We start from the raw sequence: 16,460 nt of genomic DNA on the forward strand, positions 1-16,460 counted from the left end.
ACATTCCTTAAATGTTCAATGATACTTAGCTGTCTTTTTCATATTTGAGAACGAGGCATTAAAAAGCTGATTGAACAGGCTTGTGGTTTGGTGGTCCTAACTGTCCGGTGATTGGCTAGTGAGCTGATGTTGTTGTTATTGTTGCTGAACTAAACAATATCAGTATTTGTAGATTTCTTCTTTTGGGGTTAGCTATTAATTTTTATTTTCCGGAGAAGGATCCTTCAGCACCCTACCTAGGAGTGGGAATGGTGGGAAAAGAGCTATAAGGCTCATTGCCATTTTGCTGGGAGCTGGGATGGGGAAGGGGTGCTGGAGAGTCTCATGCTTTAGAAGGCAGGATTTTACTGTACCTCCCTGTTTTCATTTAGGAGCCTCATCTTGTCCACTTCTGTGCCAAGTAAGTATCCTTGAGGCTGAAATCTTCTGGTTCAAATTTCACAGAAAATAAACTTGTCTCCTGTGGTTGGGGAAGAGGGGAAGTCATCCAGCTGCATAGGATATGTGTGTGTGTGTGTGTGTGTGTGTGTGTGTGTGTGTGTGTGTGTGTGTGAGTGCGTGTGGTTCTTATTACTGCAAAAGAAGAATCTTTCTATCAGTCCCCTCGGTTTTAACCCATGCCTCACCCCACCTTCTGGGGTAGCTGGAGCTTCCCAGTCCCAAACCATCCCAGGCTTTTGGTGGGGAGGGCCAGATCAATGTGTTCACTTCACAACACTGTCTCCCTCAGCAAGGTCTTACAATTCAGTTTCTTTTCATTCTCCCCTACAAGATGGTACCTAGTCTTGCATAAATGTGCTTTTTAGTCTTTTTAAAAAGGTACTTTCTGTTTCCTTAACACACAGGCAAACTTAAGGGCAGGTACTATGTCTTCTGATTGTTTTTCTTTCTCCATATATCAATGTATAGTAGCTGCTCACTAAGCACTGGTGTTTGCCCAATAAAATGTTCCTCCCCTTGGCTTTCATTCCTGCAAGTTTATCCGAAAGGAAACCATAATCATTTCTCTTTCTTGGTGCCCTAGAATGTGCAGTGGAAGTCAGTATTTGGTCTCCAGAAGCTGAATAGATTTAGATTTTCTTAACTATTGCCGCATGTCCCCACCCCCATCTGCAGTAGAGAAGCAGTAGGTGGGCATTATCAGGTTCTGCCTTTGTCTCGACATTTGCTTTAAGAAAGGACACTATCTTAGTTTTTTTCTCTAAAGTACGGTGTTTCCTGGGTTATACTGGATTTCTGATGGGACCCAGCCTAAGGGACCCAAAATTGTAACTTGCTGAACCAAAGCCCTAAATCACCAACTCCTACATGAAGAGAGCTATCAGATAAAGTACTGGAGATATTTAATAGTATAAATACTGGGTAGAGCTTAAACATTCACTGTAACATTTTTAAAAGCTGAAGAATAAAAAAAAAACGAAATTCCTCTTTCATAGCTTAAGTATTTATCAGTAATAGACTGGTAAACAAAATAAATACAGCCTTTAGAAAGTATAGCGTGGATTTAGATATATGCACACATATCACATCTCATTTATCCATTCATCTATTGATGAGGACTTAGGTTGTTTCCATATCTTGGCTATTGTAAATAATGCTATGAACATAGGGATGCATATATCTTTAGGAATTAGTGTTTTTGTTTTCTTTGGATAAATATCCAGGAGTGGAATTGCTTGATTTTATGGTCATTCTATGTTTAATTTTTTGAGGAGTTTCCATACTGTTTTCCATAGTGACTGCACCAATTTACATTTTCACCAACAGGACATGCAGGTTCCCTTCTCTTCACATCCTCGCCAACACTTCTTATTTGTTGTTTTTGGGTTCTGTTTGTTTGTTTTCTCTGTTTTTTAAAATTTATTTATTTATTTATTTGGTTGCTCCAGGTCTTAGTTGCGGCACACGGGATCTTCATTGTGGCATGCGTGATCTTTAGTTGTGGCATGCTTACTCTTAGTTGTGGCATACATGCGGGATCTAGTTCCCCATCCAGGGATCGAACCCAGACCCCTGCACTGGGAGCACGGAGTTTTACCCAGTGGACTACCAGGGAAGTCCCTGTTGTCTTTTTGATAACAGACATTCTGAAAGGTGGGAGGTGATATCTCATTGTAGTTTTGATTTGCATTTCCCTCATGATACTGATGTTGAACATCTTTTCATGTGCCTGTTGGCCATCTGCATTTCCTCTTTGGAAAAATGTCTATTCAGATCCTCTGCCCATTTTTTAATTGGGTTGTTTGGTTTTTGATATTTAGTTGTATGAGTTCTTTGTATATTTGGATATTAACTCCTTATTGGATATATCATTTGCAAATATCTTCTCCCATTCAGTAGGCAGCCTTTTTGTTTTGTTGATAGTTTCATTCACTGTGCAGTAGGTGGGCATTATCAGGTTCTGCCTTTGTCTCAACTTTTGCTTTATGAAAGGACACTGTCTTAGTTTTTGTTTGATGTAGTCCCTTTCGTTTATTTTTGCTATTGTCTCCCTTGCCTGAGAAGACAGATCCAAAAAAATATTGCTACAATTTATGTCAGAGTGTTCTGCCTATATTTTCTTCTAGGAGTTTTATGGTTTTCAGTCTTACATTTAGGTCTTTAATCCATTTTGAGTTTATTTTTGTATATGGTCTGAGAAAATGTTTTAATTTCATTCTCATACGTGTAGCTGTCCAGTTTTCCCAGCACCACCTAATAAAGAGATTGTCTTTTTCCCAAAAGCATCCTTGCCTCCTTTGTCATAGGTTAATTGGCCATAAGTGCATAGGTTTATTTCTGGGCTGTCTATTCTATTTCATTGCTCTGTGTGTCTGTTTTTATGATAGTGCCATACTGTTTGTTTGTTTATTTGTTTTTTTTTTTCATGCCGCACGGCATGTGGGATCTTAGTTCCCCGACCAGGGATTGAACCCACATCCCCTGCATTGGAAGCATGGAGTCTTAACCACTGGACCACCAGGAAAGTCCCAGTACCATACTGTTTTGATTACTGTAGCTTTGTAGTATAATTTGAAATCACGCATGATACCTCCCGCTTTGTTCTTCTTTTTCAAGATTGTTCTAGTTATTTGGGGTCTTTTGTGTTTCCATACAAATATTAAAATTATTTGTTCTAGTTCTGTGAAAAAAGCCATTGGTATTTTGATAGGGATTGCATTGAATCTGTAGATTACCTTGGGTAGTATGCTCATTTTAACAATATTAGTCCTTCCAATCCATGAGCACAAAAATTACAGGCCAGTATCACTGATGAACATAGATGCAAAAATCCTCAACAAAATGTTAGCAAGTTGAATTCAACAGTACATTAAAAGGATCATAAACAATGATCAAGAAGGATTTATCCCTGGGATCCAAGGATGGTTCACTATCTGCAGAGCAATCAGTGTGTTACACCATATTAACCAATTGAAGAATAAAAATCATATAATCATCTCAATAGATGCAGAAAAAGCTTTTGACAAAATTCAACATCCATTTAAGATCAAAACTCTCAAAGTGGGTTTAGAGAAAACATACCTCAGCATAATAAAGCCATATATGACAGCCCACAGCTACCATCATATTCAATGGTAAGAATCTGAAAGTATTTCCTCTAAGAAGACAAGAATGCCCACTCTTGCCACTTTTACTCATCATAGTACTGGAAGTGCTAGCCACAGAAATCAGATAAGAAAAGCAAATAGAAAGAATCCAAATTGGAAAGGAAGAAGTAAAACTGTCACTGTTTGCAGAAGACATGGTACTCTTCATAGAAAATCCTAATGATGCCTCCAGGAAACTACTAGAACTCATTAATGAATTTAGTAAAGTTGCAGGATACAAATTAATATACAGAAATCTGTTACGTTTCTATACACTAACAGCAAACTATCTGAGAAAGAAATTAAGAAAACAATCCCATTTATAGTCGTATCAAAAAGAATAAAATACCTAGGAATAAATCTAACTAAGGAGGTAAAAGACCTGTACCTGGAAAATTTTAAGACACTGATGAAGGAAATTAAAGACAACACAAACAGATGGAAAGATATACCATGCTCAAGAATTTGAAGATCCATAAAATGACCGTACCATCCAAGATACATAAATATATTTTTTAAATTAATTAATTCATTTTATTTTTGGCTGCACACGGTCTTTGTTGCTGCATGTGGGCTTTCTCTAGTTGCAGCAAACGGTGGTTACTCCTTGTTGCGGTGCGCAGGCTTCTCACTGCGGTGGCTTCTCTTGTTGTGGAGCATGGGCTCTGGGCATGCGGGCTTCAGCAGTTGTGGCACGTGGACTCTAGAGCACAGGCTTAGTAGTTGTGGCGCACGGGCTTAGTTGCTCCATGGCACGTAGGATCTTCCCCGACCAGGGATCGAACCCATTTCCCTGCATTGGCAGGCGGATTCTTAACCATGCACCACCAGGGAAGTCCCCAAAATATATTTTTGAAAATTAAAACAAAATAATGTAACATACTTAAAATTTCTTTTTGTTGAAGTACAGTTGACTTACACTGTTGTGACAATCTCTGCAGTATAGCAAAGTGACTCGGTTATACACATATATACATTCTTTTTTTTAAAATATTCTTTTCCATTATGGTTTATCCCAGGAGATTGAATATAGTTCCCTGTGCTGTACAGTAGGACGTTATTGTTTATCCATTCTAAATATAATAGTTTGCATCTACCAACCCCAAACTCCCAGTCCATCCCTCTCCCTCCCCGCCTCCCCCTTGGCAACCACAAGTCTGATCTCTATGTCTGTGAGTCTCTTTCTGTTTCATGGATAGGTTCATTTGTGGTGTATTTTAGATTCCACATATAAGTGATATCATATGGTATTTGTCTTTCTCTTTTTTACCTCAGTTAGTATGATAATCTCTAGTTGCATCCATGTAACATACTGTTTATAGTATCCTTCTATCTGGGTTTTTAAAAAAAGATTTATATATATATATACATACATATACATATATATGTATATATATATATATACATATACATATATATGTATTGGCATAGAATATTTCTGGAAAGATACATAAGTAACTTACAGTTGTTGACTCCGGAAAGGGGTTTGGAGGGCTAAAGTCAAAAGGAATGTACTTTTCATTATATATCTCTTCATATTATTTACTTTTTTTTTGCCATATGCATATATTATATTTTCAATTTTAAAAATTTAAGTAAAGAATACAGGAACTTTGACATAAAATACGATCATTTTGAGAAAGCTTAGGAATGGAATATATTGGGACCATGACACCAAAACTCAATCAAGTGACATTGTTATCTCAACCTACTATTTAGAATAGTTTGTAGTTGTGGTTGACAGAGTAAAGAATAACATTAAAATCTAAAATCTTTCCATGGTCTTGAAGGCTCTCTCTGGCCTCTCTCCTCTTACTGTTCTCAATATACTTGACTCTAGTCTCACTCACTTCCTTACTATTCCTCCAACATGCCAAACTCAGCCCCGCCTGAGGACCTTTGTCCTTGCTGATCCTGATACCTGAGCCTTCTTCCTCCACATATCCACAGGGCATAATTTCTTGTACTCCCTTCAGATTTTTGCTTAAATATCACCTTACAGAGAGGCCTTCCCCAGCCTCCCTATATTAAATGGATTGTAGCAGAATGTCTTGGTCAGTTTGGGTTGCTATAAGAAAATTACCATAGACTGGGTGGCTTAAATAACAAAAATGTATTTCTCACAGTTCTGGAGGCTGAAAGTCCAAGATCAGGGTGTCACCGGGTTCGGTTCCTGATGTGGGCTTTCTTCTTGGTTGTGTCCTCACATGACAGAGAGAATGATCACCTCTCTCATGTCTTTTCTTCTAAGGGCAGTGATCTCATCCATGAGGGATCTACCCTCATGACCTAATTACCTCCCAAAGGCCCCACCTTCAAATACCATCACATCAGGGATTAGGGCTTCAACATGAATTGTAGGGGGACACACACATTCAGTCCACAGCACAGAGTAACCTCTGCCATCTCTCTGGCCCCCTCCTTACCCTACTTTACTATTATTTTTTTAATATCTTACAATTTTATTTGTCAATTATACCTCAATAAAGCTGAACAAATAAGGAAAAACAATATAGTTCTTCTAATGAGTCCAAGAAATAATGCATTTGACGTACTTAACATAGGACCTGACAAACAGTAGCTACAAGAAGCTAGCAATTATTAAGCACTTTCCATACCCCACTAACTGTGTTCTCAGAGTGTTACATGCTCTCTCTATATTAAAGACTTTAATCCTTACCACACACTTCAAGGTACGTACTTTTATTATCCCCATTTTACAAATGAAAAACTGAGGTTTAGAAAGACTAAGTAACTTTCCCCAGTTACAGAAATGCTAAGTGGGGGAATCTGCGCTCCCATCCATTATGCTCTTCTGTGATCTGGAATAATAAAGCACACAGTAAATATCATAGTAAGAGGGGAATAATACCTGCCGTCTAGCCAAGGAAATATAGAGTTCTAGAACAGAGAGGCCCAGGGAAGAGTTCCTAGAGAAAGATGCATCTAAACTCAAACCTAGACCGGGCAAGGGAGGTGACTAGATTGACAGAGTGAAGTACCCTACTTGCTTTTTCTTCATAATATTTATCACCACCTGATTTTATTTATAAATATAAATAGATATTAATATATAATAGTTCCTCATAAATAAATAATATTCCTCAAGGTCAGGAACTTTGTCCCTTTAGTTTATTATGTCCCCAGTGCCTAGAACAGAGCCTCAATAAATACTTACCAAATGAAAGAGGAACAGTAGAAGTTTTGAATATGGTGGCAGTTTTAAATTTTGAAAAGATACGTATCACATATATGTGATAAAACCAAAGCTTTAACTTTCTTCTGGCAAGTTCTTACCCTTCAGTGAAACTTTTAAATGGTTGATTTTCTTTGGCAGAGCAAGAATATGATCCTGGACCAAGCCTTTAAGTATATAACAGAATTGAAAAGGCAAAACGATGAACTCCTGCTTAATGGAGGAAACAATGAACAAGGTAAAGATTTTAAGATTCTTACTTTCTGTTGCTTTTTCAATGTTCAGGCCTTTGTGTCACAGTGCAACTTATATTAGGATACAGAAGGCTTCTTTGCCTCAGTACGTTAAGATCATGCATTGGGTGGGCCTGTGAGAATAGTGTTGCAAATAAATTCAACCTAGTTGACCTCTTTTCCCCCTTCTTTGAGCAACTCTAACCTTGTAGGCATACACAATTTTGATTTTTTACTCTTCTTGTACTTCATGTTTGCTAAACTCATCATGCAAATAATACTGGATCTCCTTCCTTCCAGGTGTATCTTCCAGCTAGGGGAATCCCATAAGAGGATGCAGCGGGAGTCCTGCTCAGTGTAACTTAATAAAGATATGCCTGTGCCAGGACTTAACTAGGAGTTAACTCTGAAGGCCAAAACATTCAGTTCATAATTGTTTATACTGCATGTAATGTGTGCATGAGACTGCCTGGTCATTTAATAACATTTGATTTTTAGAGGTGACTTTTTAATGCTATCAGATGAGTTCTCTTTTCCCATTTGCATTGGAGAGAAGGTTTCCTTGTAACAGCTAAAAAGAAAAATGAGAATCTCCTGTGACAACTCAGTAGGTCACCTTAAAAGGAGACAAACCTCAGAATTTGCTGATGTGGGAGCAATGCTGGGCTGTGTTTATTGTAAGAAGTGCTGGAAAGCACATCCAGAAGGTCGGCATTCTGAATTCTTGTTTACTTTCAGTTAGCTGACAACTTATCCCTCCCCTCAGTCAGGTGTCTTTTATGGTCCAGGTCCTGTTTTATGATGCTGTCAGGCAATGAGATACATAATCAATATTTGGTAACCATTTTGAGGCACCCACAAAAGGGATAATAAGGCTAGAGTGATGTATAGGCTTTTCTAATGAGGGCTCCTCTGGTTTCACAGCCCAGCATGAGGCAATCGAGTTACCCTAGGGAAAAGGGAAACTTGAAGAAATACAAGTTGCAGGCGGTTCGGGAAGAGCTGAACAGCCAGGCCAGGGGTTGGGGCAGCACCCGAGCCCCCTTAAGTCCGACCGTGTTGTCATCGCGGTCGTGATCCTTTCTTTGGTTCTGTTTTGTATCTGCTCTCTCTTCTTTTCCCAGCAGCTTCCTCCACATACTCACTGTCCACGTGACAGTCTTGCACAGTGGCCACAGCAGTGCTCTTGGGAGTCAGGCCCACCTGGGTTTGAGCCTTGACTTCCTTTGCTCACTCAGTACCTTTGGCCAGTTACTTAACCTCTCCAAGTGTCAGTTTCCCTGTCTTAAAATGAGGATAATCATAGCATCTATCTAGTCGACTTTAGGCAAATTATATAGCTACTCTGAACCTGTTTCTTACAGCTAAAAGTGATGATGACAAAGGTGTTTGTCCCATCTCGTGGTTGTTATGAGGATTAAAAGAGCTAACACAGGTAAAGCACTTAAAGCGCAGCACAAGAGTAAATGCTTGATAAATGTTACCTGTTGTTGTTGTTGTTGTTATTATCATTAAATGAGACAGTGAATGAAAAGTGCCAGGCATAGAGTAAGCGCACAATAAGTGAGAACCATCTTCTTTATTCTTTGGTCCATGATAATTGTCCTTTAATTTCTAACGTCCATAGCACATTGGCATCTTTCTCCTATGGCTTTCTTTAAATAGCTGAGAAAAACAGTCTGATAGTCTCAGCTCCTCCTTGTTGGAACAGAACTTGTTACTTCAGGCTACCTCATAAGGTACTGGCCTTGAGGATCGGCTGCCTTTGGCGGAGGGAATGGGGGAGAATACCTACTATGGCACGGCAGGTGGGGATGTACAGGGTCACAGAGCATACATACCAACAGCCAAGGCTGACCCTTAGTATCCGTGGTTGAGGCTGTCTCCTTTAAAACAGTGTAGGGCATCACGGACATCTTCATTACTCACTAGCATACACACATTGGCCCTACCAAGGAAAAAGCAAGTTTCACTGGTGGTGCTTTCTTCAGCACTCTCCCATCTTACTTCTTACATGTTCTGCTTGGTCTCTGTCGTTTCAAAGGGTAAAATAGAACCAGTTTAAAGCCATTTATAAAAGAGACTGTCGGGAGTTCCCTGGTGGCCTAGTGGTTAGGATTCTGGGCTTTCACTGCCGTGGTCCCAGGTTAAGTCCCTTGTTGGGGAACTGAGATCCTGAAAGCCATGCAGAGGGGCCAAAAAACAAAAAACAAAACTCTCTGTTACCACCATAAAGTAATGTTAGTTATTACAACATTTAAATTCTATTATATTGATATTCAGTGTTATTTTCCTAGCATGTTACCATGACATCAGTATGTCTTTCCTTGCTGCCCTATTCTGAATTTTGGAATTTTGAGATTTCTACATTATGAGTAATTTCTGACCTTTGAATCGTTGACCTTTAAAGATACATACTTTTCAAAGGATTAGGATAGAGATTTGAGATACCATTCTAAAAAGAAGAAAGAACTTATATTAGAAAAGAGTTGAAGATTCTCAACTGAGGTATTTAGAATGCTAAAATTAGTATTCAGTAGTTTAGTATACAGCTGTTTCTTAAATTATTATAAATATTGACACTTAGAGGTAATTTTTTCATTTTTGTTTTTGATATTATAGCTGAAGAAATTAAAAAGCTACGTAAACAACTGGAAGAAATTCAAAAAGAAAATGGCCGATACATTGAATTACTAAAAGCAAATGACATATGTTTATATGACGACCCCACAATCCACTGGAAAGGAAATCTTAAAAACTCAAAGGTCTCTGTTGTTATTCCCAGTGACCAGGTTCAAAAGAATATCATTGTTTATTCCAGCGGGAGTCAGCCTGGTGGAAATAGCCAGGGAACAGCTGTTCAGGGGATAACCTTTAACGTTGGTCATAATTTACAGAAGCAAACTGCCAATGTGGTGCCAGTACAGAGGACTTGCAATCTTGTGACTCCTGTGTCTATTTCTGGAGTTTACCCTTCTGAAAACAAGCCATGGCATCAGACCACGGTTTCTGCATTGGCTGCCAACCAGCCTGTTCCTCTTTGTCTTCCTGCTACCATTTCTGCTCAAAATATTCTTGAGGTTTCCACCTCTGAAAGCGAGTCGAGTGTACTTGGTGCCAGCAGTGGCTCACTGATGACTGTCCCTGTCGGGCCTGTACCACCCCAGCATCATTCATTGCACGCATGTCTAAAGGATCAAAATTCTTCTGAAAATAAGAATGGGCAAGAGAGCCCCAAATTATTGAAGAAAACAGTCCCTTGTGCCACAAGCATCTCCTCCAGCTGCTCAGCAACTGCCACTAAAGGACACCAAGGAAGCAAGTCCTGCTTGAGCGTACAGGAGTGCAGAAGTGACTTTCAAACCACCTTTGTTGTTTCCGTTGCCACGACAGTCTGCTCCCAGCCTCCAAGATCTGCAGGTGATTCTTGTCCAGCGAGCATTAGCAAGGGTGCAGACTTGACAAGTGTTACCGCGGTGGTGGCCCCATCTGCCCCTGGAGGAGGGGAGACCACCACCCCCGTGAGCACCCTTTCTGCAAACCCTGTGGACAGTGGTTGGACTCTTTCTTGTTCTTTGCCTTCTTCAGCTGTTAGTGCTTCAGATTTGAAAAACATTAATAGCCTTACCCGAATTTCCTCAGCTGGAAACACGCAGACGACGTGGACTACTTTGCAACTGGCGGGAAACACTATTCAGCCCTTAAGCCAGACACCATCTTCTGCTGTGACTCCGGTATTAAATGAGTCTGGTACTAGCCCCACCACGGCCAACCACAGTAGATGTGTGGCTACAGGCGTCAACTTGAATAATTCCTTTCCAGCAGATGGGCAGCCAGTTGAGCAAGTAGTTGTAACCTTGCCTTCTTGTCCATCTTTACCTATGCAGTCACTGATTGCCCAGCCACAAGTTAAATCTCAGCCTCCAAAAAGTATCCTTCCATTGAATTCAGCAATGCAAGTGATTCAGATGGCTCAGCCAGTTGGGTCGGCTGTTAACGCAGCTCCTGCAAATCAAAATGTTATCATTCTTCAGCCACCCAGCACCACCCCGTGCCCAGCAGTGATGAGGGCAGAGGTTCCCAACCAAACAGTAGGTCAACAGATAGTAATCATACAGGCAGCTAATCAGAACCCTTTGCCACTCCTCTCCGCTCCACCTCCTGGTTCTGTTCGACTCCCTGTCAATGGAGCCAGTGCTATCATAGGGTCTAACAATTCAGTGCAAAATGTTTCGACCCCACAGAGTTTTGGAGGAAAGCACCTTGTCCACATATTACCAAGACCTTCATCTTTATCAGCATCTAATTCAACACAAACTTTTTCTGTAACCATGTCAAACCAACAACAGCCTCAGACGATTTCTTTAAATGGACAGCTCTTTGCTTTGCAGCCTGTGATGTCTTCATCAGGAACTACAAGTCAAACCCCTATGCAAATTATTCAACCCACCACCAGCGAAGATCCAAATACCAATGTTGCCCTGAATACATTTGGCGCTTTGGCCAGCCTCAATCAAAGCATATCGCAGATGGCTGGGCAAAGCTGTGTACAACTGTCTGTTAGCCAGCCTGCCAATCCTCAAACTGCTGCAAATAGTCAAACCACCCCAGCTAACTGTGTTTCATTAACAACAGCTGTAGCATCTCCCATGACAACGGAGAATTCAGCCACACTACCCAGTACGTATAATCTAGTGACTACTCCCTCAATGAACACTGTAGCTTGTTTGCCTAACATGAAGCCCAAAAGGCTGAATAAGAAGCCGAGTGTCAAGAAACACGTAGCCACTAATAAGTCAGCCTGCACCCTGAATCCAGCCAGAGATGTGGGTAAGTTAGACTGCCCCAGCACCGAAGGCTCCACAGAGCCATCGTGTAATGATGGACTTCTGGACAGCCTCCCTGGTGTGTTACCGTCGGTCACTATGTCCCAGGTAAATAGTGTGAGTGCTTCTGGCTCACATTCTTTGGATGTTCTGAATTCTGAATCAGTGATACCTGAGTCCATACCCAAATCTAAGTCAGCAGAAGAGTCTAGCTCATCCTCCCAAGAATCTGTAACAAGTGAACATTTTACAATGGCCCCAGCAAAATCCAAAGATTCTCTCCCCGTTTTCCAACGAGAGACATCTCAGGATAAGCCACCAACTAGTTTGGCACTGCCAGATGCTGCCAAATCCTGCACTTCAGCCAACGTGTTGATTTCGTCTGCGAACGATCCCCACGTTTTGGTTTCTCAGGTTTCTGATTTGTCGTCTGCCACGAGCACTGCAAGTACTGACTGTGTTTCTGAGGTAGAAGTCATTGCGGAACCTTGCAGGGCTGAGCAAGATTCATCGGCTACAGTGCAAACCACAGGTCTCTTAAAGGGGCAGGGTTTAACTGCACTGCTATCCGGTCTTGCTAAAGAAAAAGACCCTCAGAAATCACCTCTTTCAGTCCAGGTGGACCATCCCGACTTTTCTTCAGAAAATTCTAAAATAGTCCATTCAAGTGTTGATTTACATCCCAAACAGGAGCTATTACTGATGAGCAGTGATGACAGAGATCCAGGACAGCAGCATTCCTGCATCTCTGATCAGGAGGTTATTAATGGTTCTTTGCTCACCAGTAGGCAGGCTGACTCCCCCATGTCGACCAGCTCTGGCAGTAGTCGTAGTTTCTCAGTTGCATCCATGCTTCCTGAAACAACTAGAGAGGATGTCACCAGCAGTGCAACGACTAATACATGTGACAGCTGTACCTTTGTAGAGCAAACTGATATAGTTGCTCTTGCAGCAAGAGCTATTTTTGACCAGGAGAACCTTGAGAAGGGAAGAGCTGGCGCCCAGGCTGATATAAGGGAGGTTCCTTCAAAGCCTTCTGAAGCATCCTCTTTAGAGGGAGACCAGCCTTTCAAAACCCAGATATCTAAAGAGAATGGCCCAGGACAGGCAGAAGCGACACCAAACGAATTTAATTCTCAGGATTCCATTGAAGCAACTGTGGGTCGGCCCCTTGAAAAACCAAGTTGTTCTATAGGGATGAAAACATCAAATGCCTCTTTACAGGTTTCGACTTCTCAGCCACCGAGCATCGCCAGTTTAAGTGTGAATAATCTTATCCATCAGAGCAGCATCAGCCATCCTCTGGTCAGCTGCGCTGGTTTATCCCAAACTTCAGAGCAAACAGCTGTTCCCGCAACGGTGAATCTGACGGTTTCATCTAGCTCCTATGGCGGTCAGCCTCCTGGCCCATCTCTGATGACCGAATACTCCCAAGAACAGCTCAGTACTATGGCTGGTACCATACCAAATCCACAGATTCAAGAGCCACTCTTAAAGCCAAGTCATGAAAGCCGTAAAAACTCTGCTAAGCGTGCTGTCCAAGATGACCTTTTACTGTCTTCAGCTAAACGTCAAAAGCATTGTCCGCCGGCTCCCCTCCGGCTGGAAGGTCTGTCCCTGATGAGCCAAACTCCAGACAGCATTTCCGATCAAGCTCAAGTGATGGTTAGTCAGATCCCTCCCAACTCGTCAAACTCAGTTGTGCCTATTAGCCACCCAGCACATGGAGACGGCCTTACGCGGTTATTCCCACCTGGTCACAACTTTGCGGCCCCCGCGTTGAGGCAAACTGAGGTTCAGTGCAATTCGCAGCCTTCCGTGGCTGAGCAGCAGCAAACGCAGGCCAGCCAACATCTGCAGGCCCTGCAGCAGCATGTGCCGCCTCAAGGGGCGCCTCACCTGCACAGCAACCATGTGTACTTGAAGCAGCAGCAGCAGCAAGCGGGGCAGCTAAGAGAGAGGCATCACTTATATCAGCTGCAGCATCACGTACCTCACGCGGAGAGCTCTGTCCACTCTCAGCCCCACGTCCACCAACAGAGAGCCCTGCAACAGGAAGTCCAGATGCAGAAAAAGAGGACTCTGGTTCAGGGCACTCAGGCCTCTCAGCTTTCTCTACAACCCAAGCACCATGGAACCGACCAATCCCGACCCAAGAGCGGTCAGCCACACCCCCACCATCAGCAGATGCAGCAACAGATGCAGCAACACTTTGGAAGCTCCCAGCCGGAGAAGAGCCGTGAAAATCCTTCCACGAGCCGCACTCACCATAACCATCTCAGTCAAGACATCATGCACCAGCAGGAGGTGGGAAGCCGGCAGCAAGGTGCGGGGCTTTCTTCTGAACACGTATCTGGGCATAATCCAATGCAGAGGCTTCTGACATCGAGAGGCATAGAGCAGCAAATGGTGTCCCAACCGAGTATCGTGACGAGACCTTCAGACATGACTTGTACTCCACACAGGCCAGAGAGAAATAGAGTTTCAAGTTACTCTGCGGAGGCACTCATTGGAAAGACATCTTCCAATTCAGAGCAGAGAATGGGTATATCGATTCAGGGTTCCAGAATTTCAGATCAGCTTGAAATGAGAAGCTACCTTGATGTTCCCAGAAATAAGAGTTTGGCCATTCATAATATGCAGGGTCGTGTGGACCATACCGTTACCTCAGATATCCGCCTTTCTGACTGTCAGACATTTAAGCCCAGCGGAGCCAGTCAGCAGCCCCAGAGTAATTTTGAAGTACAGTCTTCAAGAAATAATGAAATAGGTAACCCTGTGTCATCCTTGAGGAGTATGCAGTCCCAGGCTTTTCGAATTAGTCAAAACCCTGGTCCACCACCAATTGACCGCCAAAAGAGATTACCTTACCCACCAGTTCAGAGCATCCCAACAGGAAATGCTGTCCCACCAAGGGACAGTGAAAATACATGTCACCAAAGTTTCATGCAGAGTTTACTTGCCCCTCACCTGGGTGATCAGGTCATTGGGAGCCAGAGATCACTGCCAGAGCATCAGAGGAATACACAGTGTGGTCCCACCTCTGCAATCGAATATAATTGTCCCCCAACTCATGAAAGTGTCCATATTAGAAGAGAGAGTGAGAGTCAGAATAGGGAGAGTTGTGACATGTCCCTGGGTGCAATTAACACCAGGAACAGCACTTTGAATATTCCGTTTTCGAGTTCTTCTTCCTCAGGAGATATTCAAGGTCGAAACACAAGTCCCAACGTTTCTGTACAGAAGTCCAATCCCATGAGGATTACTGACAGTCACGGGACCAAGGGCCACATGAACCCTCCAGTCACAACCAACATGCATGGGGTGGCAAGGCCAGGTTTGCTGCATCCGTCTGTGTCTCACGGAAATGCTGACCAAGGGCCTCCCGTACGTCAAACTAGTTCTTCAGTTCCCCAGCGATCAAGGCATCCCTTGCAAGACAGCAGCGGTTCCAAAATTCGTCAACCTGAAAGGAATCGCTCTGGAAACCAAAGACACAGTAATGTCTTTGATCCAAGTCTTCCCCATCTTCCTCTGTCTACTAGTGGCAGTATGATTCTCGGTCGCCAACAACCCACTACAGAAAAGAGAGGAAGTATTGTTCGTTTCATGCCTGATGGCCCACAAGTACCTAATGATAATTCAGCGCCTGACCAGCATACCCTATCACAAAATTTTGGTTTTCCGTTTATTCCTGAGGGTGGCATGAATCCACCAATAAATGCGAATACTTCTTTCATTCCACAGGTTACTCAGCCTAGTGCCACTCGAACTCCAGCCCTCATCCCTGTAGATCCCCAAAATACTCTCCCCTCCTTCTATCCCCCGTACTCTCCTGCTCATCCTACACTGTCCAATGATATTTCAATCCCCTATTTTTCTAATCAAATGTTCTCGAATCCTAGCACAGAGAAGGTAAACAGTGGAAGTTTGAATAACCGATTTGGATCAATTTTATCTCCTCCCAGACCTGTTGGTTTTGCTCAACCAAGTTTTCCTCTTCTCCCTGACATGCCCCCAATGCACATGACCAACTCTCACTTATCCAATTTTAATATGACATCTTTGTTTCCAGAAATAGCTACAGCTCTCCCTGACGGCTCAGCAATGTCACCTTTGCTTACGATAGCAAACTCCTCTGCCTCGGACTCTTCCAAGCAGTCCTCAAACAGACCTGCCCACAACATAAGCCATATTTTAGGTCATGATTGCAGTTCAGCTGTTTAAATACTGACTGACTATACATAAATGTAATGGGTGAGATTACAAATGTATTTGTGTGTGTATTCACGCATGTGCACAGGAAGAGAGAGAGTGTGTGAGTGTATCTCCTTGTGTTTGTATAATCAACTGTCAGTTATCTTCTGAATGTAGGGAAGCCGTGTCAGAGATGAGGCAAATACTGGGTCGTCGAAAACAAATTATCTTTCATTTTTAACTGCATGGTGTACTTTTTAAATTTTCCAAGCAGATTTACATTTTCAAGTTTGATCTGTAATCTGACATTCCCTAGATATTAATCGGCTGGAAGTTGAGGGAGATCATCTTGGTGTGTCCTGGGTGGTAGGAAGGAACCTAGATTTTTAAACTTGATTGTTGATAATTTGTAAAATAGTTG

General features: G+C 42.3%; 1 protein-coding gene across 1 annotated transcript in view; it reads left to right on the forward strand.

Annotated features, from left to right (window-relative positions):
* The window catches only part of USF3 (upstream transcription factor family member 3), a 42,772-nt gene extending 26,703 nt beyond the window's left edge, over positions 1 to 16,069 (forward strand). The window contains exons 6-7 of the mRNA XM_065876914.1: positions 6,925 to 7,021; positions 9,639 to 16,069. Coding sequence (XP_065732986.1) covers positions 6,925 to 7,021; positions 9,639 to 16,069 — 6,528 coding nt within the window. The remainder of the gene's footprint in view (positions 1 to 6,924; positions 7,022 to 9,638) is intronic.
* Positions 16,070 to 16,460: the final 391 nt, after the last annotated feature.

Source organism: Phocoena phocoena, chromosome 4, assembly GCF_963924675.1.
Source record: "Phocoena phocoena chromosome 4, mPhoPho1.1, whole genome shotgun sequence".
NCBI classification, from domain to species: Eukaryota; Metazoa; Chordata; class Mammalia; order Artiodactyla; family Phocoenidae; genus Phocoena; species Phocoena phocoena.